Source organism: Dendropsophus ebraccatus, chromosome 6 (assembly GCF_027789765.1).
Source record: "Dendropsophus ebraccatus isolate aDenEbr1 chromosome 6, aDenEbr1.pat, whole genome shotgun sequence".
Classification (NCBI taxonomy): domain Eukaryota; kingdom Metazoa; phylum Chordata; class Amphibia; order Anura; family Hylidae; genus Dendropsophus; species Dendropsophus ebraccatus.
The window spans coordinates 7,568,984-7,595,748 of NC_091459.1; the positions used below are offsets into that span (position 1 = coordinate 7,568,984).

General features: G+C 42.6%; 1 protein-coding gene across 1 annotated transcript; it reads right to left on the minus strand.

Annotated features, from left to right (window-relative positions):
• Positions 1-5,494: 5,494 nt before the first annotated feature.
• On the minus strand, positions 5,495-24,656 carry CHRNG (cholinergic receptor nicotinic gamma subunit). Its single transcript, XM_069973393.1, has 12 exons — positions 24,617-24,656; positions 19,902-20,041; positions 18,721-18,765; positions 16,361-16,470; positions 13,753-13,908; positions 12,651-12,748; positions 11,302-11,502; positions 10,930-11,044; positions 9,181-9,295; positions 8,047-8,257; positions 6,677-6,810; positions 5,495-6,082 (listed from the first exon to the last, which is right to left on the minus strand). The coding sequence occupies exons 1-12, from the start codon at positions 24,654-24,656 to the stop codon at positions 5,900-5,902; spliced, it is 1,548 nt and encodes a 515-aa protein (XP_069829494.1). The 3' UTR covers positions 5,495-5,899.
• Between the last annotated feature and the right edge of the window lie 2,109 nt (positions 24,657-26,765).

The window sequence follows — 26,765 nt, forward strand, 5'->3', positions numbered from 1 at the left end:
TAAGGGGAAAAAGAGGGACATGTAAGGGGAAAAAGAGGGACATGTAAGGGGAAAAAGAGAGACATGTAAGGGGAAAAAGAGGGACATGTAAGGGGAAAAAGAGGGACATGTAAGGGGAAAAAGAGAGACATGTAAGGGGAAAAAGAGGGACATGTAAGGGGAAAAAGAGGGACATGTAAGGGGAAAAAGAGGGACATGTAAGGGGAAAAACAGGGACATGTAAGGGGAAAAAGAGGGACATGTAAGGGGAAAAAGAGGGACATGGGTCAGAAGTAGGGACTGTCCCTCCAAAGGAGGAGCACTGGAGAGCTATGACTAAATCCAGAGCAATCTAAAATAAAGAGGTTTGGAGGAGGATTTGCTACTACGCACACAGTTTAGATACATGTACGGCTCCCAGTGCATTCATCTATGGCAGGGATGGGGAACCTTGGCTCTCCAGTTGTTACAAAACTACAACTCCCAACATGCCTTGACAGCCAAAGCTTTAGCTCTCCGGGCATGATGGGAGTTGTAGTTTTGCCACAGCTGGAGAGCCAAGGTTCCTAGCCCTGAGATAAGGAAATGATGGAGGCGTCCTTGTCCGAGTCTCAGTCATGTCTATGATGTACAGTTTGGGTAATAAATAAAACGAATCTCTATAATAGAAGAAGGATCGGGGTCTGAGGGACCATGGTGGTTCCTGCTCTTATTAACCACATGACACCAGTCCCCCTGGAGCCCCGGCTGTGGGGTGAGGCACAATACTCTGATTTAGGACAATGCTGGAGACAGTTCTGGGAAGTGAGACAGTGGTTGGCCGCCATCTACTATTCATGGCCGTGTTTACTTTGGATCAGATACCCAGGAAGATTCTCTTTACCATCTGACAGCATGACACATCCACATGGGCCGCATATTTATTTAGCGTCTTTCACAATAGAGAAATAAATGTCTGCTCGCTGAAGCTCGCACTCTCAACTTCATCAGTAATGCCAGACAGGGCTACTTTAAAGGGGTACTCCAGCAAAAAAAAAAAAAAAAAATCTTTCAAATCATCTGGTTTCAGAAAGTTATATAGTTTTGGAATTTACTTCTATTAAAAAAACTCACATCTTCCAGTACTTATCAGCTGCTTTATGTCCTGCAGGAAGTGGTGTATTCTTTCCAGTCTGACACAGTGCTCTCTGCTGCCACCTCTGTCCATGTCAGGAACTGTCCAGAGCAGCAGCAAATCCCCATAGGAAACCTCTCCTGCTCTCCAGACGGGAAATAATACGGCACTTCCTGCAGGACGTACGGCAGCTGATAAGTACTGGAAGATGAGTTTTTGTTTTTTTTAAATAAAAGTAAATACAAATGTCTGTCGGTTGATTTTAAAGACTTTTTTTTTTTTTTTTTGCTGAACTACCTTTAAGCATCCATGCTCTTATATGGGGCTGGTTGTCTGGAAGCTGGCACTTAAAGTGTCAGAAAATTGTATTCTATTATGCTGCGTTTAGACGGAACGATTATCGTGCGAATTCGCACGATAACGATCGTACGTGTAAAAGCTGCGATCAAACGACGAACGAGAAATTTGTTCATTTTGATCTTACAACATGTTCTAAAATCGTCGCTCATCGTTCGCAAAAAAATCGCAGATCGTTCCGTGTAAACAGTCGTTCACCGATTTAACCAGAATGGCTTTACTGAAGAGTCTCTTGGAATACAGAACACTTTGGCAGCCAATAGCTTGTCTTGATATAGACTTGTGTTTCACTGGATCTGTGCTGGGAGATACTTGTAAGTGCTGATATAATAGAGGTGGTAGTAGCGGTACTTGTCTAGTTTACAGTTGAGCAGTGAAGAGGAGAGGAGTTTGTCAAGGGAGTCCCAACCCAAGGTAGTTATGTGCTCTGCTGGAACTTTAGAAAGAAGAATACTTGAGAGATACTTGTGCCTGTCTTTACACTGCGTTGTCTGACCACCTTCTGTCCTACAGTGTCGAGGTACTCATCCTAATAGGGTGACACAAGCCCCAGTCGTGGTTACCTGGGTGAAGCTAAGTGTCCGAAAATTTCCAGTGCCACCTGCGATGCAAGATAGAGTACGTAGACCTTCGTTATGGTAGCTTTGCTCTATCCAACTCAGTTCCTCTGTAGCTAGGACACCATGCACTGTGTAGAGTGTTTTTGGCGTGGGTTGGGTTATTCCCCAACTTGTCCTCCTTGAAGAGTCTAACATTGCATAATGGAAATACTTAGACTAAAGAAACTGAAAGTCTCTGGTTGCTCCATACACATGTATACTGACTCTCCAACACAGTTGGACAGACCTAGACAGGGGTCCTGGCAGAGCCTGGCCCTGGCTCAACTACAGCAGGGATGCCTACTCTGTGTGTCCTCCTCCCACGAGAATCTGAACGGAACTCCCCTACACTTCCCCCCACCTAGTGACTACTTCCTACAGGGATATGTAAAAGCCCCTGTGAGTGGTGGTGAAGAATGTATGCTAGAAGAGAATGAAAATGATAGGTTTGAAAGAAAGAGTATCTCCATTGGTCATCAAAATACATAACATAGAGGGGGCAGTAACCCTTTGTTCACTACAGGTGTGCAATAGATACAGGTTCACATAACACCCGTGGTGGGAGACCACACATGTATATCTTTATTTGGACGTTTTGGGAGAGTGAGGTATGTTTATATCATGCTGTCCTGTGGTGAATGATGCCCCAGAAAGAGCAGACAGGCAATGACCACAGCAGGTGCTGCAACCTTACTATTGTGTGTGATAGTCTGCAGTGATATGAGATGGCCGCCCGTATATAATGTATATAATATATAATGTATATAATTATTTTGTGGTATTCATCTCTATTGGGACATGGTAGGACGTTTCTGTCCTGATAGCAGCTCATGGAAAGTGGTACATACGGTACACCAGCCATAATATTTATTAACATGTTACAGACAAAAGGTTTTACAATAAGCATAATAAAGCTAAGACACTCAGGAAAAGATTCAGAAGCTGTGAGATGCGTTAAGAGTTACACTATGATACCGCTGAGAGAAGACCAAGAGGTACAATACAGAGACAGAAAACTGCCCATCTCATGACCGCTGGGGTACACCATAACTCTGGAACCCCCTCCAATACTGAAACAGAACCCCCCACCCATACTGGTTTACCACTGATGCCCCTCATCAACACTTAACCAGTTTTCTGATCTTTTTTTTTAATTCTGTAAGACATTTGATACAAGAAAAGAAAATATCAGTCTACTCAGTAGCATTAAAGGGGTACTCCGGCGAAAATCTTTTTCTTTCAAACCAACTGGTGTAAGAAAGTTATATAAGTTTTTAATTTACTTCTATTTAAAAATCTCCAGTGTTCCAGTACTTATCAGCTGCTATATGTCCTGCAGGAAGTGGTGTATTCTCTGCAGTCTGACACAGTGCTCTCTGCTGCCACCTCTGTCCATGTCAGGAATATCTTTAAAAAAAAAAAAAAAAAGAAAAGAAAACCTCTCCTGCTCTGGACAGTTCCTGACATGGACAAAGGTGGCAGCAGAGAGCACTGTGTCAGACTGGAAACAATACACCACTTCCTGTAGGACATGCAGCAGCTGATAAGTACTGGAAGACTGGAGCTTTTTAAATAGAAGTAACTTACAAACTTTGAAAGAAAAATATTTTGGCTGGAGTACCCCTTTAATAATGTGTCCAATGCATCAGCATCAGAAATATGTCCTGTATCCAGGTGCGTAGTTACCATAAAGGCTGACCTCGCCTGACCTCTCCGGCTCCAAGAAGCTGGGAGAGAGAAGGAAGGGTAGAGAACTGCGCCAGGTGAGTATGTGTAGCGTGGGTGGGGGTCTCCCATACAGGATTACCCCATGAATCCTAGCCACATCCCTGCCTGGACCAGACTGTTAGTTGCTTATAGATGAGTACTTCTATACTACAGTCCTGGGTGGATATTTACACCGTATCATGTAGGAGCCATGAGTTCCCCCTCTCCTTTACTGTATCACACGTATTTAGTGCATATATGTGAGGTTATAAGATATAAGAGCAGTTCAAGTATATAGAATTGGCCACCTATATATATAAACTAGTGCAATATGTGGCTATGGGGGGGTCGCCCTTAACACCAGTACCTTCATAGTTTTCCCGTTCTAAGGCCCGGCCACATCTGTGTAGGGTTGGTTTTTAGAAGGAAGCTGCTGAATCCATTATTCAAATCAACTGGTGCCAGAGATTCGTAACTTACTTCTATTAAAAATCTCAAATCTTTCCGTACTTATCAGCTGCTGTATGTCCTCCAGGAAATGAAGTATTCTTTCCAGTTTGGAGAGGAGGAAAGGTTTTCTATGGGGATTTGCTGCTGCTCTGGACAGTTCCTGACATGGACAGAGGTGGCAGCAGAGAGCACTGTGTCAGACTGGAAAGAATACACCACTTCCTGCAGGACATACAGCAGCTGATAAGTAGTGGAGGACTGGAGATTTTTAAATAGAAGTAAATTACAAATATATACAGTTTCCTTATTAACATGTAAAATCTATTGGGGGAGAATGGATGAGGGGCGGCTGGCAATGCTCATCCCCGGGAAGTAGTAAATATATAGTAGTCATAAAAATATACAACATGGTCAATCATTTGGCCGAAAAACGGCCAGATCCTGATCTCCAGCTCCATATAAGCCAAGGAATGTTTTCAGACAAGAGCATTAGAGTAGATGTAACTTGTCACATGACTGTCAACCCCCCCCCATGATACAACCCCCCCCCAATGATACACATCTCTATTCCCAATGACAAAAAACCATAATATTTAGCAATATGTCACATATGAAAGGAAAAATGAGTCTCTTACCATCATTCTCATATTATAACTACAACTGCGCAAAGTAAATCATTCTACAGTCTGCATGTCAGACTACACGCTTCGGATTGCTCTTAAAGGGGCAGTTCAGCGAACACATTCTTTCAGAACAACTGGTTTCAGAAAGTTATATAGATTTGTAATTTATTTTTATTAAAAAATCTCCAGTCTTCCAGTACTTATCAGCTGCTGTATGTCCTGCAGGAAGTTTTATATTCTTTCCAGTCTGATACAGCGCTCTCTGCTGCCACCTCTGTCCATGTCAGGAACTGTCCAGAGCAGGAGAAGTTTTTTATGGGGATTTGCTGCTGCTCTGGACACATGGACAGAGGTGGCAGCAGAGAGCACTGTGTCAGACTGGAGAGAACACACCACTTCCTGTAGGACATACAGCAGATGATAAGTACTGGAAGACTGAAGATTTTTTATTTTTTTTTAATAGAAGTAAATTACAAATCAATATAACTTTCTGGCACCAGTTGATCTTTTTTGCTTTTTTTCTGAATTTACAAATAAAAGGCAATATTCATTATTTCCTAAACATTCCATCATAGGTAATATAGGTATATAGGTAAGATGCATGACACAAAGGCAAAATATATTTCTTTTAAAATTACATACAATTCTACAAAAGATGACCCTGCAAGTTACAAACTCAACACAGAAGTGTAAGAAGATTTAAAGGGATTTAAAGGGATTTGTCTTTGCATTTCTAACCTGTTTTTTCTATACAAATTAAACCTAATAATGAAAATAAACCCACAGATCCCACATGAATATAAAAGTATATAAGTATATAGACCACCAAGTCCAGGTAAAACCTTCATTGTAACTAACGTCATTTTATCCTCTTTTCAAGTCTAAGCAGGTGTATTCTGCCAGTGACTGATCCAGTACCTGCAGCGAGGACATTTCCTGACCAGATAGAAGGAAGGACCACAGCTATTATTAGGTCTAAAGGTTTAGTCTACAGCTGATACAGAACTCCCAGTACAGGAGGTAGACTCATAGCAAGAAAGCAGATGGCATCCAACCAGTCAGTGATGCTTTCAGGTGGATCCATGAGACTGTGGTAGATAAAGTTTTGGATCTCCAGGGAAAGGCTGAGCTGGTGCCTGATTGTAGTGGCCGGCCAGGAAGGTGCCGATGGAGCCCAGGATGAACAGCGAGAACATGATCAAGAAACAGACTCTGTCTATTACTCGACCTATCAAAATCCACTCCTCGTTCTCCTAAAACATGAGATACATTTAGTTATTGGCCATAAAATCTTACGTGTCAGCTCTTAAAGTGTAACTGTTATTGAATTATTTTTTGCAGAATTTAAAAGTACAAGCGATTTATAGTAGGTTTTAATAGGTGTGTTTATGTGTGCTATGGCTGCAGCAGGCTGTGTGTGTGTGTGTGCTATGGCTGCAGCAGGCTGTGTGTGCAATGGCTGTAGCAGGCCGTGTGTGTGCTATGGCTGCAGCAGGCTGCGTGTTTTTGTGTGTGTGTGTGCTGCAGCAGGCTTTGTGTGTGCTATGGCTGCAGCATGCTGTGTGTATGTGTGCTAAGGCTGCAGCAGGCTGTGTGTGTGTGTGCGCTATGGCTGCAGCAGGCTGTGTGTGTGTGTGTGTGTGTGCTATGGCTGCAGCAGGCTGCATGTGTGTGCTATGGCTGCAGCAGGCGCCCCGTGTATGTGTGTGTATGTGTGCTATGGCTGCAGCAGGCTGTGTTGTGTGTGTGTGTATGCTATGGCAATTAAATGTGGCAATGGGCAACACAACACCACATGGATCCTATCACAGGAACATGGACTTTGTTAGGACATTATGGAGACTTACACTCTTAAACTCATTCTTTTCTCTGGTAGTTCTAGCAATGTGGTTACAGGCTTCCACTGTGTCTCGTATCTCTGGAGCCGCTTGGCTCAGACTGTGAATTAGCTCTTGTACCGTGCCATTTCCGATTCCTTTACCTCAAATTAAAAGAAACAAAAAATTGTGCATTCAGTCTTCGGGTGCCTTCACACACAACGTATCCGCAGCAGATACACAGCGAAATACGCTGCAGATACTTGCCCATGCATTTCAATAGGATGACACACTTACAGCGGGATTATCATCCCACCGCGAATATGTTAAACTCAGCGCTGTTAACCCCCGCACCCTAAGGCTATGTTCACACACAGTATTTTTGCACCAAAACCAGGAGTGGACTGAAAACAAAAAAAGGCTCTGTTCACACACTGCTGAAATTGAATGGATGGCCGCCATTTAATGGCAAATATTTACCATCATTTTAAAGCAACGGCTGTTGTTTTCAAATAACAGCCAGGGGCCAATACAGAGATCAGTGGGGTTACATAGGTCAGACTTCTTGCGATCTCCTACTTCTCCCCTATCCTGTGGATAGGGGAAAAGTTTATTTTTTTCTTGAATACCCCCTTAAAATATTAGAAAAACACCAATAAAAACGCCAGCAGACAGATGTTAGCAAGAACTTAATAGAAGTTTATGATCGGCCTTACACTGGGCGGAGATTTATCAAATGTGCGGTAAAGTGAAACTGGCTCAGTTGCCCCTAGCAACCAATCAGATTCCACCTTTCCTTCCTCACAGACTCTTTGGAAAATGAAAGGTGGAATCTGATTGGTTGCTAGGGGCAACTGAGCCAGTTTCACTTTACACCATGTTTGATAAATCTCCCTCATGGTGTAAAGTGAAACTGTCTTAGTCGCCCCTAGCAACCAATCAGATCCCACCTTTCATTTTACAAAGAGTCTGTGAGGAATGAAAAGTGGAATCTGATTGGTTGCTAGGGGTAACTGAGCCAGCTCTACTTTACACCACTTTGATAAATCTACCACATAGCGTTTTTTTGGGGCGGCCTTTTTCTCTCCTTCCTGGTGTTTTTGAGGCTCTGTGACAGATTTTCCAAAACACAGCATTCTGAGGGGTGGCGTTTTCTCGGCAAACTGTGGCGTTTTTTCTCCCATAGACTTCAATGGGATTGTTCTGGTTGTCATTGCTGGGCATATGGTGTTTTTTGGGGTGTTTTTGTCACCTTTTTTGCTCCAGCAGCGAGGTCATGTGATGGCAGAGGGAAAAAAAAGTTCAGCGCACAAAAAGACCTCAACCACGAAAAAGATCATTCACACATAAAGCCAAAAACGCCAGAAAAAATACAAATGCATGAAAAAAAAGAGACATACCAATTTTTTCCAGCACGACCTTCATGAGTCCGTCTCGCTGCTTCTGCTTTTCGAACATCAGTTCGCTCCTGGGTTTCCTCAGCATGTATTCATCCGCCTTTATTATCAGCCCTAGAGAACTGCTGCGTCGTGTGAGCGGCACGGGTTCGGGCGCCAGGTCGCTTTGGCGGAGATGCATCTTAAGAAGTCGCGGCAGCTTCCTCAGGAAGAGCTGAGAGCCATAAGTAATTGAAGGTAAATGTTATTAGCGCTTCAGCGCAAGGTCAAGGACTGACAAAGGTATATACTGTATACTGCCGAAAAACATCAGAACCTGAATCCAAAGATAACTATCGTAAACACGTTGAATTTATTGCAAAAACGCAGTGTGAACCCGGCCTTATACAAAGAAATGAGTGAAAACCATACAAACCCACAACACGATTAAGAGGCTGCAAATCTGTAGATACATTTCATCTCAGGTCTGATCCATATAGATTCTACCAGTGGGGGAATATTTTTTTCCCAGTTCACAGCATGGCAGCACCGCCTACATTAAAGGGGTATTCTACTCAAACATAACATTTTATATGTTCCTGCCCATGGTGAGAGACTAACAATTACTTCCACACTTGTTATTATCTATTCAGTCTCCTTCCCCCAGTTTTCATCTGCTGCTTTCTGCTTAAGACGCAAAAATCTGTGTGTGAGCTTTTCTCTCTGTCTCCACCTCCTCCTACCCCCTCCCTTCTGAGACGGCTGATGTAAACAAGTCCCTGATTGGCTGTATCTGCAACATTGTAGCTTCTTTGTAATACTGGGAGGATAAATCACAGTGAGTTCATCACCAACTTGACCTCAGAATAACCCTCCTAGTATTACAAAGAAGCTACAGTGTTGCAGATAAAGCCAGTCAGGGACTCAGAAGGGAGGGGGAGTAGGGGGAGACAGAGAGAAAAGCTCATACACAGATTTTTGTGTTTTCAGCATGGCATAGCAGATCGCTGAAGGTCTGCTCACCAGGGTCCCCACTATGCCCAGAACTGGGTCACAATACATGGAGTACTCACTGCTGAACTCCCTTTAAGATTTTTTCAGAGCTCACACAATACTGTGTAACCGAGTGAGCCAACAATCGCTTTTCCCCGTACCTACCTCTCTGATGTTACTTGACATGCTGTGGGTGTTTGGGGTGCGGAGTGAAACGTTTAAGACAACGACAGCATTAACTACGATGGTGATAGTGACCACGATAAGAAATGTTATATACCTAGAAAAGGAAATATTCTCATTACACATAAATGTTACAGAATTCAAGATCACATACATGTAGGCACCATGAATCCTAAAGGGAATACACATACACCAGTGCTGCCAGGTTCCAGATGCCGAGCACTGCATACATACCTTTAGCCATGCTGTGCGATCCGCCATCCTCCCTGCTCCCCGCCTCCAATCCCAATCCCCGCCTCCTCCGTAATGATTGACAGCCGGCTCAGTACTAAATGAGCGGAATATCAACATGAGCCAGCTGTCAGTCATTGTGGAGAAGGTGGGTGGTGTCCTGAAGATACAGCAGTGGCTGAAGAGTGGGGAGGGCACAGACAGCGTCATAGACCACAGACCCGCCTCTGTGATACTGACTGCCCCCCCAAAAAAAGATCACTTTTACCGAAGATGCTGGATCACACAGAATCACATGCACATACCTCCCAAGTGTCCCTCTTTTGGAGGAAGAGTCCCTACTTTTGAGCCACAGTAAGTTTTGTCTGTACCTGGGGGAGGGGTAAGGGCCATGCAGTTAGGGTAGAAAGGAGAGGTGCAGAAGAAATGAAAAGGGGGGAGTAAGACCATGTCAGGAACTGTTCAGAGCAGGAGAGGTTTTCTATGGGGATTTCCTCCCGCTTTGGACAGTTCCTGACATGGATAGAGGTGGCAGCAGAGAGCACTTTGTCAGACTGGGAAGAATACACAACTTCCTGCAGGACATACAGCAGCTGATAAGTACTGGAAGACTGGAGATTTTTTTTTTCATAGAAGTAAATTCCAAATCTCTGGCACTTTCTGGCACTGGTGAACAACCCCTTTAAGCAATAAGGTGATCTTTAAAAGGTAAAAGAAGTTCGGCAAAAATTTTTATTACAGTATTGTATTATCCTCCTCAAAAAAAATCACCAATATACACTTAAAGTGCTTTTTTCCCTGCACTTACTACTGCATCAAGGCCTCACTTCCTGGATAACATGGTGATGTCACTTCCTGGATAACATGGTGATTTCACTTCCTGGATAACATGGTGATGTCACTTCCTGGATAACATTGTGATGTCACTTCCTGGATAAAATGGTGACCTGAACCCGACTCCCAGAGCTGTTCGGGCTGTGGCTGCTGGAGAGGATGATGGCAGGGGGATGCTCAATGTTCCTCCAGTGTCCTGTGTCCCTCAGTGTCCCCCTGCCATCATCCTCTCCAGCAGCCACAGCCCACACAGCTCTTTGAGTCGGGTCGTGACATCACCATGTTATCCAGGAAGTGACATCACCATGTTATCCAGGAAGTGACATCACCATTTTATCCAGGAAGTGACATCCCCGTGTTATCCAGAAAGTGACATCACCATGTTATCCAGGAAGTGACATCACCATGTTATCCAGGAAGTGACATCCCCGTGTTATCCAGGAAGTGACATCACCATTTTATCCAGGAAGTGACCTCACCATGTTATCCAGGAAGTGAAGCCTTGATGCAGTAATAAGTGCAGGGAAAAAAGCACTTTATAAGCATTTCCAGTAATAAGTGTATATTGGGGATTTGTATAATTGGGGAGTAATACAATACTTTACTATGCTCCAAGTATGAAAATACAACTAAATGGACCTCGAGCACATGACGTCGAACACTTACTTTACTATAAGCGGCACGGCTGTGGATGTTTCTGGAATTTTTTTGGCTATCAGGAAGAGAAATACAGTCTGAGCCAGCAGGATGTTGATAGATACCGTACATTTCTGACCTCCCGCTTTAAAGAAGAAAAAAACGAATAAAGAAGGAGAGGTTACAATGATGGGAGATGAAAGTGCCCCCCCCCCCCGGGCTCTTATATATAGACGAATACGAGTGCTATCCCACCCTGACGCCCCACCCACCGCTCCTATATATAGACCAATACTGAGTGATACCCCGCCCACTGCCCCTATATATAGACCAATACCGAGTCATTTCCCACCCCGACGCCCCACCCACCGCTCCTTTATATAGACCAATACTAAGTGATACCTTTGGCAGGGAGGAAATACACCAGGACACTGACGAATGAGATGAGAACACAGGGCACTATGATGTTGATGATGTAGAAGAGCGGCTTCCTCTGAATGACGAGATAGAAGACGATGGCCTGGTAATTGATGTCGTCCACGGTGTGGCGATGGTCGATAATCTTCTTGGCTGGCATGTGTTTTATGGCCCATTCCCCATTTTCTAGAAAGATTATATGTATACAAGATGCAAAATATCAGCAGGTCAGAAGGGTCACGGTTAGGAGACTATTAGACGGTCCGATCAACAATGGAAACGAGTGCCGATCTGCCAAATCAGCACTCCTTTACTGGGCCTATTACACGGCTCAGTTATTATTTAGCAAGGGCTGCATGGACATTGTTTATGATGTCCGTGCAGTCCTAGCCCTAAACTGTTATACATCACCTCTCCATGCCCCTGGTCTTCTCCTGTTCTCTGCACCATGGCTGCAGCTTCAGAGCAGTGTCTGAGATGACAGGCCGCTCAGCCAATCACTGGCCGGGACCACCGGGATGAAAGAAGAGGGCAGGAGAAGAATGGGAGTATGGAGAGGTGATGTATAACAGTTTATTCAATCGTTAGCTATTGGCTGCGCATCACTATTACACGTAGCGATACACGGTTGGCGGACAATGATTTTAGGCTGATCATTGTCTCTACTACACGGAGCAATAATTAGGCAGATTCAGACGATAATTGCTCCATACAAAAGGCCCTTAGGGACTAGCCAAGCTTCGCTAGACTTGGCGGGCGGCTTGTCGGCCTGCTGTCTTTGAACTTCGTGCTGCTCCCTTCCTGGGAGAAGTTTCCCAGGATTGGATCCAGCTTTTCCAGGCACCAGCACAGAGTTCAAAGGCAGCAGGCTGACAAGCCGACCACCGAGCCTGGCCAAGCTATTCGCTTTGCTAGTACTTCAACTTCATTTTTTGCAAAAAAAAAAAAAAACATATTGACTGAAGTTCAAAGAATTAGTAATTTGTATATAATTTGACCTGTTATTTTTGTCAATGTTTCAAATAGATAAAACAAGTAAATGAGGACAAATGCGTAAGGTGGCTCCACGTCCACTTTGACAACATATCTGAATGAATGAAACCATCCTGAGACTATGTTCACACACACAGGGTATTTTTAGTCGTTTGTTTTACAGCTCAGAAAGAACAGCTGAATAAACAGACTGAAAAACTGAAAGCAAAAAAATAACTAGAGTGTTGGCCTTTTTTTTTTTTTTTAACAGCTGTTTTTTCAGCCGTTTTTTGAGGCTGGAAAAACTGTGTGCAAACATAGCCTGAATGGTAAAGCCCCTGTTACCATATGTTGCTTCATACCTGTGAAGGCTTCTGGGTCTATTTCAATCCATTCTATTGCCTTCCCATCTTTCTCTGTCAGAAGCAGTGCGATCTCATTGGCGCTGTACGTCTGGGACCTGAGTTATATAGGAGACCAGAGGTCAGTAGGAAGGAATCACGCTTTCTTGTATCACACTGTTTGTACCGGTGTCCTCATTCAAATGCTGTTTTTATCTTATTACACAAATTCAAGTTAGGCTGGGTTCACACTGCGTTTTGCTGTCCGTTTTATGCAAAAAATGAATGAAAAACAGATTAAAAATGTATGCGTTTGTGTGCATCCATTTTCCCATTGTCTTTCATTATAAAGAAATACGGATCAAAACGCATCTATTGTTTTAGTGTACAACAAAAACATGGCCAAACAGACAAGGGACAGGTTTGCTGAGTCCATTATAACCTATGGAGGGGGGAGGGGCCGAGTGGGATGAGTGAGCAGGGAGAGCAGAGAAGCAGCTGTGCAGTTCGGAGACTGTCTGAGCGCATAAAACGCTGGATTAACAGGTCAGAAAGGAAAGTGCTGGTCTGGGAGCTTGGTGAGAGAAGATTGCAGGATGATGTGCTGTGCAGGGTGGCCTTTTCTCCTCTCCATGCTCACTCACCCCTTCAACCCCTCCCCTTTCCATAGACCATAATGGACACAGAAATCCTGCTTCTTCTGAAGTGAGGGGGGAGGTAGAAAAACAGCTTTTTGACTGCAGAAGGAAACTCTTCTGCTTAAAGGGGCATACCGGGAAAAATTTACTTTTCCCCTTTCCAGAGGATAGGGGGAAAGTAGGAGATTGTGAGGGTCCGACCCCTGAACCCCCTGGCAATCTCCCTCATCCCCCTCAGCCCCTCCCCCCTCCATAGAGCATAATGGACACAGAAATCCTGCTTCCTCTGAAGTGAGGGGGGGGAGGTAGGAAAACAGCTTTTTGAGTACAGAAGGAAATTCTTTTGCTAAATAAAACCCATTACAGAGTTCCTCAAATGGCTTGTACTATTGATACTTATTGATTTTTGAAAAGTGACATTTATATGACAGGTACACTTTAATACCACATTGGAATTCGTAAAAAATACATCTCCATATACTTACTGAAAAACCATGGAGCAATTCTGCCAATCAAATGGGAAATATGTAGCCACAATGGGGCAGCTGCTCTGATAGATGGCAGGAGGCAGCCAGTAGATGGAACCATCGTTTGAAACCAAGGTGTTGGCGTACAGGGCGATGTTAAAGACGCCATCTACACTGAAAATGGAGAAGAAATCGTCAACCTCAATCATTCTGAACATCTTCAGGAATATTTCTGCCTATACATTACTCTCCTTTACAATTGCAGTAAAAGCCGACAAGTGGCCAGAGAGGACATGATACATGCAGATGTTGGGTAGGGCTGGGTTCACACTGCATGTTTCCAATCCGTTTTTTTTTTTTTCTTTAATCCGTTTTATTAAAAAAAAAAAGATTTAAAAAAAACTGATGAAAAATAGGGATCAAAAAACATATTTTTTAGCGCACACAAAAATATAGTCTACCATGTTTTTGTTTACGCTAAAAAAACAGACGCACTTTGATCAATTTTTTGATCCTTTTTTTCTATAATTGAAGTCAATGAAAAGAACAAATTTAAATAGATGAACAATAACGCAACAGTTTTTTCATCCGTCCCCCCCAACACACATACAATGGATGAAAAAACAACGGAGTGCAACAACGCGGTGTGAACCCAGCCCAAGACAGTCTCATAAAAAGATTTAGCTGTAGATTCCCAGGATAGCCCTGTCCAGATGTCCCAGGATGCCCCACTGTCATTTCACCTGTGAATTCAGATTGGCTGCTAAAATTTGAAGGAAAAAGTTCACTTATTTTTTTTTTTTTTTAAATATTCGGTAAAGTTTAAAAAACCTTTGCTTCATTGCTTTTCCACATACTGTGAGTTAAAGCGGTTGTTCCCTAAATTAATGGGTGCCAGAGATTTGTAGTTTACTTCTATTTAAAAATCTCACATTTTCCAGTACTTATCAGCTGCTGTATGTCCTGCAGGAAGTGGTGTATTCTGTCCAGTCTGACCCAGTGCTCTCTGCTGTCACCTCTGTCCATGTCAGGAACTGTCCAGAGCAGCAGCAAATCCTCATAGAAAACCTCTCCAGCTCTCCAGTCTGGAAAGAATTCAACTTGCTGCAGGACATACAGCAGCTGATAAGTACTGGAAGACTAACTTTTTTACTAGAAGTAAACTACAACTGTCTGGCACTTTCTGGCACCAGTTGATTTGAAATAAAACATTTTTGGTGAATAACCCCTTTAAATGAAAAGGTTGTCTGTGTAATGCAGGAGGAACACGATTAAGGAAAAAAAAAAACTGTTAATGTAGTCACTTTCCACTTTAGCCAGGAGATGATGAGCCTGGACACAGAACCCCTCTATATTGAAGGAGAAGTCCGGCGAAATTTTTTATTAAACTATTCTATTGCCTCCCAAAAGTTATACAAACCCCCAATATACACTTATTACAGGAAATGCTTATAAAGTGCTTTTTTCCCTGCAATTACTACTGTATCAAGGCTTCACTTCCTGGATAACATGGTGATGTCACTTCCTGGATAACATGGTGATGTCACTTCCTGGATAACATGGTGATGTCACTCCCTGGATAACATGGTGATGTCACTCCCTGGATAACATGGTGATGTCCCTCCCTGGATAACATGGTGATGTCACTCCCTGGATAACATGGTGATGTCACTTCCTGGATACCATGGTGATGTCACTTCCTGGATAACATGGTGATGTCACTCCCTGGATAACATGGTGATGTCACTCCCTGGATAACATGGTGATGTCACTCCCTGGATAACATGGTGATGTCACTCCCTGGATAACATGGTGATGTCACTCCCTGGATAACATGGTGATGTCACTCCCTGGATACCATGGTGATGTCACTTCCTGGATAACATGGTGATGTCCCTCCCTGGATAACATGGTGATCTCACTTCCTGGATAACATGGTGATGTCACTTCCTGAATAACGTGGTGATGTCACTTCCTGAATAACATGGTGATGTCACTTCCTGGATAACATGGTGATGTCACGACCCACTCCCAGAACTGTGCGGGCTGTGGCTGCTGGAGAGGATGATGGCAGGGGGACACTAAGGGACACAGGGCACTGGAGGGACACTGAGCATCCCCCTGCCATCATCCTCTTCAGCAGCCACAGCCCACACAGCTCTGGGAGTCGGGTCGTGACATCACCATGTTATCCAGGAAGTGACATCACCATGTTATCCAGGAAGTGACATCGCCATGTTATCCAGGAAGTGACATCGCCATGATATCCAGGAAGTGACATCCCCATGTTATCCAGGAAGTGACATCACCATGTTATCCAGGAAGTGACATCACCATGTTATCCAGGAAGTGACATCACCATGTTATCCAGGAAGTGACATCACCATGTTATCCAGGAAGTGACATCACCATGTTATCCAGGAAGTGAAGCTTTCATGCAGTAGTAAGTGCAGGGAGAAAAGCACTTTATAAGCATTTCCCATAATAAGTGTATATTGGGGATTTGTATAACTTTTGGGGGGCAACACAATACTTTAATAAAGAAGTCACCAAGTGGAGCGACCGTGCATCACCAACTCCACATCACTTTCTATACTCAGTCTGGATGGTCTTGAATATTACTGACTTGTTTTCTAGGCCGATATCTGGAAGCCACACCATGGTGGAAGGTATACGTGTGGTTTCAATGCCGCCATATTCTTCTGGATCCCAGCTCAGACGATAATCTTTCCATTGCTGAAAGTACAAAAAAAGGCGCAGATCAGCAAAATTACTTATGGAGGTTAAAGGGGTACTCCGTTGGATTTTATTTTCCATTAAAATCAACTGGTTTCAGAAAGGTATATACAGTTGTAAGTTACATCTATTTAAAATTCTCCAGTCTTCCAGTACTTATCAGCTTCTGTATGTCCTGCAACTGTATATAACTTTAAGAAATCAGTTGATTTGAAAGAAAAAAGATTTTCACCTGAGTACCCCTTTAATACGTTTAATGTGAGTCCAAGGTTACTTTTCTATCTCATACAAGCGGATAACAAGCGAGTCAATGACGAGAATAGATTTATCAGGAAGATACAAAGGTCACAGGCGGACATTACTAGTCACATGTCTTGTATGTTTATTAGCCCCCTGGAGGTCAAGTTGTGCGGAGAATCCGAGAGATATAGCCGATGATCGGTAGATGATGGATTACTACTTCAAGGAGGATGGGAGTTGTAGTAAGCGTGATAACAAGGCTTTATACAATGGATGAAGTGTTTAGAGGGAGACTAATCAATCTGATGTAGAGAGTCTCCCCCGAAACACATCATGCACTGAATAAATAGTAAAGTAATTAGAAACAGCAGGAATACCTTCCCATGGAACACACTCTCTTATCCAACTTACAAGGAGTGAATCTTTGCAGGCAGATGGAATAGGTATTTAGCTATGTGGGTGCTCAGCTACTAGTATACAGTCTTTCAGTTCGTAATATCGTATAAAAGAAAATTAGCGGCACTCACCACCTCGTAGCAGTTCCATCGTTTCCTTATTAAAAAAAAATATATATCATTGCAGGTGAGACGCCAGTGTGAGCCAAACTGTGTTGCTGGTTACAGCTGTTTCGCGCTCCTTCCGGCGCTTCTACAGGTCTGTAGAAGAACTGGAAGGGGTGTGAAACAGCTGTTTGGCTATTTTCTTCACACAATGTTTTTTTCAGCTCCGTTTAAAATGACGTCCGTTATTTTAGACTCAAAATTTTTTAGCAGCCTGGCCTCCCCTTAGTGCAATGACTGGTGTTTGTAAATTATTTTAGTTTGGTTACTAATTAAACTTTGGATGCGGTTTAATTGAAAAGTTCATTGAATTTAATAGTAAAGACGGAGAAAGAACGGTGACAAAAGGAAAACTGTGTGTGAACAACTAATAAAAAAACGTCCGCTGTTTGGAAAAGACGTCCGAAAATAATGATCATGTTCATTATTTTGACGTCCGCTGCAAAAACGTCCGTTATTCAATACACTGTGTGCATTGGACGTCCGTCTTCTTATTGACTTCAATGCATTGCTATTGCAGTCAGTTAAATCACGTCAAAAATTGATGTTTTTTTTAAAATGTGAAAATCGCCCACCTTTTCAATATTTTTGACGTTGTGTGAACATAGCCTAAGTACGACTCCAGTCCTCCTTGATGTAGTAACCCATAATCTACCGATTATCTGCTATATCTCTCGGATTCTCCGCACAACTGGACCTCCAGGGTGCTAGCTTCTTCTGATCTCCTGTATCGGGTCCCTTGGTCCAGTGGACGTGCTGCAGATGGTTACACTCCACTACAAGCTATTGGCGGTGCAGGGCTCGCAGCACGACCACCCAAGGTGAGCGGCATCCATAGCCCTCTCTTACGCATATATTCCTCCCTAAAGTATCAGGCTGGGTTCCCACTATGTTTCTTTTATAATGGAAGTGAACGGAATACATCCGTTTTTCCATCTATTTTTTATCCATCTATTATGAAAAAAGATGTAGTGTGAGCCCAGCCTTAAGGTCCTATTACACGGAGCGATTTTTAATGATTAACGACTAACGATATACGATCGCAAACGAGATTGTTTATCGTTAACCTGAAATCGTTCACCATATTACATAGGACGATGGTCGTTAGTTATGATCGTTACTATGATCATTTATTCCTTCTGATCCCAGCAAAACAATGGACAATGTGCAATTACACTGAACGATTAGTGAACAAATGCGGAACTTGAGCGAACGAATGTGGAATTACAGCGAACGATTAACAATAATTTTAGGTTCAGATCTAAATCAACGATCAAGGACATACGAACGATTTTCCGATCGTTGCCTGCAATTACACAGAACGATTATCTTTTAAATTCGAACGATATAACGATTTTTTGCACGATAATCGTCCCGTGTGATAGGGCCCTTACACTATATGTGCTTTCTCTCTAGCACAGTTGTAGGGTTATTGGACGTACTTACTTACCATTTCTACCCAGACATTAGTGGTCAAGGCTTCTTTCTTTTCATTCTGCAAAGGGAGTGATAAAAAAAAAAAGTGAAAATGCTGAATGTTTGTCAGTACAGATGCACGACACAGTATAAGCATTAAAAAGTACAGGCATAAAAAATTGTATGATTTAAAGGGGAACTATCAGCAGGTGAGACGATTCTAACCTGCTGATATGTCCCTATTGCACAGGAGATGCTGACGCTGAGTCCTGGGGGAGGGGTCCATAAGTGACAGGGGATGTATGGACTGATGTCAGCGCCGTGCTGCATGATGGGAAATGTAGTTTCCTGGCAGGCACCATGTTAGCTGTATACAGAGACGGCTCAAAATACTTGGTGAGTTTGACTGGCAAGGTGTAATTTTTTTTTTATCATAAGCAGAATGCCCCTTTAATTCTTTTCTTTACCCGTCGTTCTGTTGTATATTTGCTGGTGATTATTTTCCTGTTGCATTATCCTGTTACAGCAAAGCTTTAGCTGTGGGATACTGTAGATGAGCTCTAGGATACTATGGTTAACACTTCACAATGATCCTGTGGCTATAAAGCAAAACTAAATCAACACCCCTCCTCCACCTTGCTTAAAGGGGTTGTTCACCAAACAATGTTTTCTTTCAGATCAGCTGCTGTCAGAAAGTGCCAGAGATTTGTAATTTACTTCTCCAAAAAAATCTCGAGTCTTCCTGTACTTATCAGCTGCGTTATGTCCTGCAGGAAGTGGTGTATTCTCTCCAGTCTGACACAGTGCTCTCTGCTGCCACCTCTGTCCATGTCAGGAACTGTCCAGAGCAGCAGCAAATCCCCATAGAAAACCTCTCCTGCTCTGGACAGTTCCTGACATGGACAGAGGTGGCAGCAGAGAGAACTGTGTCACACTGGAGAAAATACACCACTTCCTGCAGGACATACAGCAGCTGATATGTATTGGAAGACTTGAGATTTTTTAATAGAAGAAAATTACAAATCTCTGGCACTTTCTGGCACCAGTTGATTTGAAAGAAAAAAAATTGGTAAAGAATCCCTTAAACAGTTGGGCATTTGTGCTGATTTGTTCTTTGGGAATCACCACCTAACCACATGTGTATAATATAGGATAGGATAGCAGAGGCACACAGAACTAATGTCTGACAGCTAACAGTCAAACCAGGGGACGTACCAGTGAGATGAGATTGGTAAGGGTTAATTTCAGACTGACGCTGATAATGTCCGAATCCGTCTTCGCTGGACGCAAGTCTTTGTTGTAATCCTTCATCAGATAGCTGTGAAGCCGCTCCTCCTCATTGAGACATAAGACCCCTGGGAAACAATAAAAGAGACAATCTTACAGTATAAACATGTATCCACAGTGAGAAGTTACAAATTGTAGAGATTAGCAAAAAAAAAAAATTTCTCTTAAAGGAGAGGTCTGGCGAATAATTTTATTAAAGTATTGTATTGCTCCCCAAAAATTATACAAATCCCCAATATACACTTATTACAAGAAATGCTTATAAAGTGCTTTTTCCCTGCACTTACTACTGCATCAAGGCTTTACTTCCTGGATAACATGGTGATGTCACTTCCTGGATAACATGGTGATGTCACTTCCTGAATGACATGGTGATGTCACTTCCTGGATAACATAGTGATGTCACTTCCTGAATGACTTGGTGATGTCACTTCCTGGATAACATAGTGATGTCACTTCCTGGATAACATGGTTATGTCACTTCCTGGATACATGGTGATGTCACTTCCTGAATGACATGGTGATGTCACTTCCTGGATAACATAGTGATGTCACTTCCTGAATGACTTGGTGATGTCACTTCCTGGATAACATGGTGATGTCACTTCCTGGATAACATGGTTATGTCACTTCCTGGATACATGGTGATGTCACTTCCTGAATGACATGGTGATGTCACTTCCTGGATAACATGGTGATGTCACTTCCTGGATAACATGGGGATGTCACGACCCGACTCCCAGAGCTGTGCGGGCTGTAGCTGCTGGAGAGGATGATGGCAGGAGGACACTGAGGGACACAGGGCACTGGAGGGACACTGAGCATCCCCCTGCCATCATCCTCTCCAGCAGCCACAGCCCGCACAGCTCTGGGAGTCGGGTCGTGACATCACCATGTTATCCAGGAAGTGACATCACCATGTTATTCAGGAAGTGACATCCCCATGTTATCCAGGAAGTGACATCACCATGTTATCCAGGAAGTGACATCCCCATGTTATCCAGGAAGTGACATCCCCATGTTATCCAGGAAGTGACATCAGCATGTTATCCAGGAGGTGACATCACCATGTTACCAGGATGTGACATCACCATGTTATCCAGGAAGTGACATCACCATGTTATCCAGGAAGTGAAGCTTTGATGCAGTAGTAAGTGTAGGGAAAAAAGCACTTTATAAGCATTTCCCATAATAAGTGTATATTGGTAATTTGTATAACTTTTGGGGAGTAATACAATACTTAAATAAAAATATTCACCGGACTACCAGTACTTATCAGCTGCTGTAGGTCCTGCAGGAAGTGGTGTTTCCTTTCCAGTCTGACACAGTACTCTCTGCTGCCACCTCTGTCCGTGTCAGGAACTGTCCAGAGCAGCAGCAAATTCCCATACCCGTACAAGAAGACTTGAGATTTTTTAATAGAAGTAAATTACAAATCTCTGGCACCAGTTGATTTCAATTTCTTTTTTTTTTTTTTTTTTTTTGCTGAACTACCCCTGTAATAAGAATAAATTTGTTGTACACCGAATCACCCTGGAGAACAGTTTAACATTGCTTAAAGCAACAATGTTTGGCAGATATGTTCAGTTTTATACATGCGGAATAAGCTGTTCTGTATTTCTATCAGTTGTGGCACTGAATCTCATGTCTTGTAGTACTGTGCAGATAGTGGTAACATCCTCAGATCTCTTTTTGGGGCCGTTAACACCACGTGTCAGCATATCCACAGAACAACCATGTGGCTCTATAGATCAATCATCATCCACTTCTGACTATGTTTGATCTATTCTATGCCGACTATGTTGTAGTGGCCCACAAATAAAATAGACCAAACATGGGGCCCTATTATGGTGCGTTTACATGTAACGATTATCGTGTGAATTTGCGCATAATTGTACGTGTAAACGCAGCGAACGATCAAACGACGAACGAGAAATCGTTCATTTTGATCTTTCAACATGTTCTCAAATCGTCGTTCACAAAAAATTCGCAGATCGTTCCGTGTAAACAGTCGTTCGCCGATTTAACCAATGTGTGAGATAGGCTTAAGCGATCGCAAAACGATCGCAAAACGATTTTCCGTGCGATATAATGTACCGTCTAAACGCTGATCGTTATAAAAAAAAATAGTTACTCCGACATTGTTAATCGTACGATTAGGCCAATTATCGCTCCGTGTAAACGTAGCATTACACGGGGCGATTATCTGCCCAATCAGGTAATGAAGACAATGATCAGCCGAGGAGCCGATCATTGGTTGATCATTGTCTCTTTTAGGTCACTGACCGTGCATCGCTCCATGTAATAGTAGGTGCAGGGTGGATGGCTGACACAGAGAATAACAGAATAAGACTTACCTGTCCAGGCTCCCTGGTGTCCTTCTGGCTTTGCTCCTCTAGCCACAGCTGCCGCTGATGCTTATGAGGCTGTTTCTGAAGTGATAGACTGCTCAGCCAATCACTGGCCACTGCACTGTCCTGTTTCTGTTAGTGATTGGCTGCAAAGACAGCCTCAGAAGCAGCAGCTGCAGTGAGAGGCCAGGAGGACACCAGGGAGTGTGGACAGGTAAGTATTACTTTATTATTTCTATACATTTTCTATAGCATATCAGATTGTTCTCTTGTACTGTGTTTCTTACCTGCACTATGGCCATGAGTGGAGATACAGGAACCAGTAAAGAGTTTATTACTTGTTTCAATGCTTCTATGTGATTTAGTCTCTACGATTTCTCAATAAAGATTTTGTCATTTTGTCATTTATTTTTTTTTAATAGAAGTAAATTTCAAATCTCTAGCACCAGTTGATTTTTTTATTTATTTTTTTTTTATTTTTTTTTGGGGGGGGGGGGATTAACAACTCTTTTAAAGGGGTTTTATCACAGCTATAGTGTATGACATATTAATAGCATATACTGTGAATGGTCGGGATGAAGCTACTGGGATGTGTAACCATTACTTACATCAAGGATCTGTCTGTAACCCTCGTCTGAGGTGCTACTTCACCACAAGGGGTCATCTGATGTTAAGTGTAGGGGAAGATCAGAAGAAACATAAGAAGATGCTATTTCACTGAAAGAGTAGTAGACGCTTGGAACAAACTTCCAGCAGATGTGGTAAGTAAATCCACAATTGCAGAATGTAAACCTAAATTTATCCTAAAATATAAAGAAAGGAAATAATATAAGGGCAGACTAGATGGAGCAGAGGGTCTTTTATGCTGCGTTTACATGGAACGATTATCCTTCGAATTTTCACAATAACGATCGCATTTGAGCGATAATTGTTCCGTGTAAACACAGCAAACAATCAAGCGACGAGCAAGAAATCATTCATTTTGATCTTTCAACATTCGCAGATCGTTTCGTGTTAACAGTCGTTCAAAAATTCACTCTATGTAAAAGATGGGCTTAAGCGATCTTATAAGCGATCGCAATAACGATTTTTCATACGAATTTTCTAATGATTTATTCGTCTAAACGCTGATCGTTATAAAAACCAAATTGTTGCTTTAAAATCATTAAGCGATCGATTGGCCGAATTTTGATTCGTGTAAACACGGCATTACTGCCGACGATCTTCTATGTTTCCACTCAGGAGTCGACAGAGACAATATAATGGGATGACCCGGTATATCCTCACAAAGGCTGAACATGATTGTCGGGGGCCAAACATCCACCTCACTAGGAGGAGGCTGAACCCCTTAATACTGCACATTCTATGGATACGTCATACGTGGTAGTGAAAGGAAATCCTATTTACATGCTGGCACAATAGGTGATCATACATTGTAGAAACACACACATATATATATATATATATATATACACACACAATCATACATTGTAGAGAAACACACACACACACACACACATATATATATATATATATATATATATATATATATACACACACACACATATATATATATACACACACACACACACACACATATATATATATATATATATATATATATATATATATATATATATATATACACACACACACACACTTTAATGTCGACGTTCAGATTTGCTGGAATTTTTTTGCTGATATTAGTTGCTCTTTAAGTTGATGGTTCTGGGGTCCAAAACCCACCGGTATTTGTGTCCCAGTGGTCGCCAAACTATAAAGGAGAACTACAATAGAAGTGACCACAGTGAGAGCTGGATGTAACAGATAATTATACAATACAACATTTATTTATTTATTTATTTATTTATACAAAGTGGCCAATTGTATTTGGTTACTTTAAAATAAATAAATAAACAAATAAATAAAAGTGATATTTTCTAATTCTCTGCTCCATCCTGGTCTCACGGTGATCAGTTTAATTGCAGTTCTTTGTTGCTCCTTAGTAACACGACAAATAGTAAGGACGATTACCTGCACGATAGCAATACTGTATCTTTTGCTAACAAATATTAGATGACGTTCCACAGGAAGGATGGAAGCCACACAGGGAAGCCACACAGGGACAGGTAGAGAACATTCTGAAGATCCACAATTCACGAGCATTCACGTACCATCTAGGAATTCCTTCTCCTTAGTGATGATACGGTTCTAGCTATAGGTTAGTCACTCATACGTTACTTACTGCATTATAGATATATAATAGAGTAGTGCGGTGAGGTGAGGGCCTACCTGTAAAGCACAGAGTCAGGACCATCAGCACGCTCTCCATGCTTTCATCTCATGTCCTCTGTGTGGAGTGGATTAAACCTCTTGGCAATGTCTGGAATGGTTATTTTAGGGACTGAGCAGACCTCTGGGACACCATCGCCAGCTGTCCCAGGAATAGTCAGCTGTTAATACCAAGAGGACAAAGGGAAATAACAATGTCCTGTATTACTGGAACTGGTGATGGGATCAGAAAGTGGTCGGGATCTGTGGCTGGCAGCAGAGGGCTGCATTGTGTTACATGAAGTGGTCACCATGAACATCATCAGGCGTCAACTGCTCCAATATTGACTATGTGAAAGTCTCTGGTCTGGTGGCCTCACCATATGTAAAATATCTGCCCTGACCTGGGCTGACCTATGCTTGGGTGGTATTAAAGGGGTAGTTCACACACAAACAACCTGGCATAATTTACTTCTATTAAAAAATCACCATTTGTGCAGTACTTATCAGCTGCTGTCTGTCCTGCAGGAAGTGGTGTATTCTCTCCAGTCTGACACAGTGCTCTCTGCTGCCACCTCTGTCCATGTCAGGAACTGTCCAGAGCAGCAGCAAATCCCCATAGAAAACCTCTCCTGCTCTCCAGACTGGAAAGAATACATCACTTCCTGCAGGACATACAGTAGCTGATAAGTGATAGAAGACTTGAGATTTTTTTAATAGGAGTAAATTACAAATCTGTGGCACTTTCTGGCACCAGTTGATTTGAAAGAAACACATATATTTGTTTGTGAACTACCCCTTTAATGCAATCTACATACCGCTATGTTGTATTAAGGTGATATATGTATACATAGACACAAACCAAAGAAAAAATACTGCATCTGTAGTGTCACAAAATGGTTTAACAGCCAGACACCATGAAAAGGTCTACAATGACCTTCTGGCCTTCTAAAATCTCTAGTAAATAACTGGCTTCACTAATGGACGATATGATCTTGTTTGCCCCTGTGATATGTGATGTATATATAATAAATATACAGCTGTATTTCAGAGTTTGTTAATTCCACTGATCCATCTATTGGCACGGACTGTAACTAATCTTTCAACAACACAGGGAGACATTTACAAAGCAGTGTAATGTGTGGGACTCTTCTAATGAGGATCGTTGGATACGTTGGTTCAATATCTTGTGACAGATTAAAGGAGAAGTGCAGCGAAAATTTTTATTAAAGTATTGTATTGCCCCCCAAAAGTTATACAAATCACCAATATACACTTATTATGGGAAATGCTTATAAAGTGCTTTTTTCCCTGCACTTATTACTGCATCAAGGCTTCACTTCCTGGATAACATGGTGATGTCACTTCCTGGATAACATGGTGATGTCACTTCCTAGATAACATGGTGATGTCACGACCCGACTCCCAGAGCTGTTATCCAGGAAATGACATTGCCATATTATCCAGAGAGTGACATCACTATGTTATCCAGGAAGTGACATAGCCATTTTTTCCAGGAAGTGACATCACCATGTTATCCAGGAAGTGACATCACCATGTTCTCCAGGAAGTGACATCACATGTTACCCAGGAAGTGACATCACCATGTTACCCAGGAAGTGACATCACCATGTTATCCAGGAAGTGACATCACCATGTTATCCAGGAAGTGACATCACATGTTACCCAGGAAGTGACATCACCATGTTACCCAGGAAGTGACATCACCATGTTATCCAGGAAGTGACATCACCATGGTATCCAGGAAGTGACATCACCATGTTACCCAGGAAGTGACTAAAGATGAGCAGAACTTTCGGACTTTCGGTCCGAAAGCCGCTCACTCCAGTGCAATGCCTGCGATCCCGGGTGCATAGTTGCGCTCCCTGGAATCTGCGGCCGGGATCTTTCAGGGAATTCAAGATACATTCCCTGGAAATCCAGAGAATGTATCTTGAATTCCCTGGAAGATCCTGCCCGCAGATTCCTGGGAGCGCAACTATGCACCGGGGATCGCAGGCATAGTAATTGAGCGAAGATGCCGTCGGACCAAAAGTGTGACGGATCGCTCATCCCTAGAAGTGACATCACCATGTTATCCAGGAAGTGACATCACCATGTTATCCAGGAAGTGACATCACCATGGTATCCAGGAAGTGACATCACCATG

What these genes read in the sequence shown, in the direction of transcription:
- CHRNG (XM_069973393.1), bottom strand. Translation starts at nt 24,656, where the DNA reads ATGGAGAGCGTGCTGATGGTCCTGACTCTGTGCTTTACAG. An exon ending in AGACCCAGAAGCCTTCACAG is followed by an intron (nt 11,503 to 12,650) that starts GTATGAAGCAAC and finishes TAATCTTTCTAG; the next exon opens with AAAATGGGGAATGGGCCATA. An exon ending in GGTCGTGCTGGAAAAAATTG is followed by an intron (nt 6,811 to 8,046) that starts GTATGTCTCTTT and finishes TTTTAATTTGAG; the next exon opens with GTAAAGGAATCGGAAATGGC.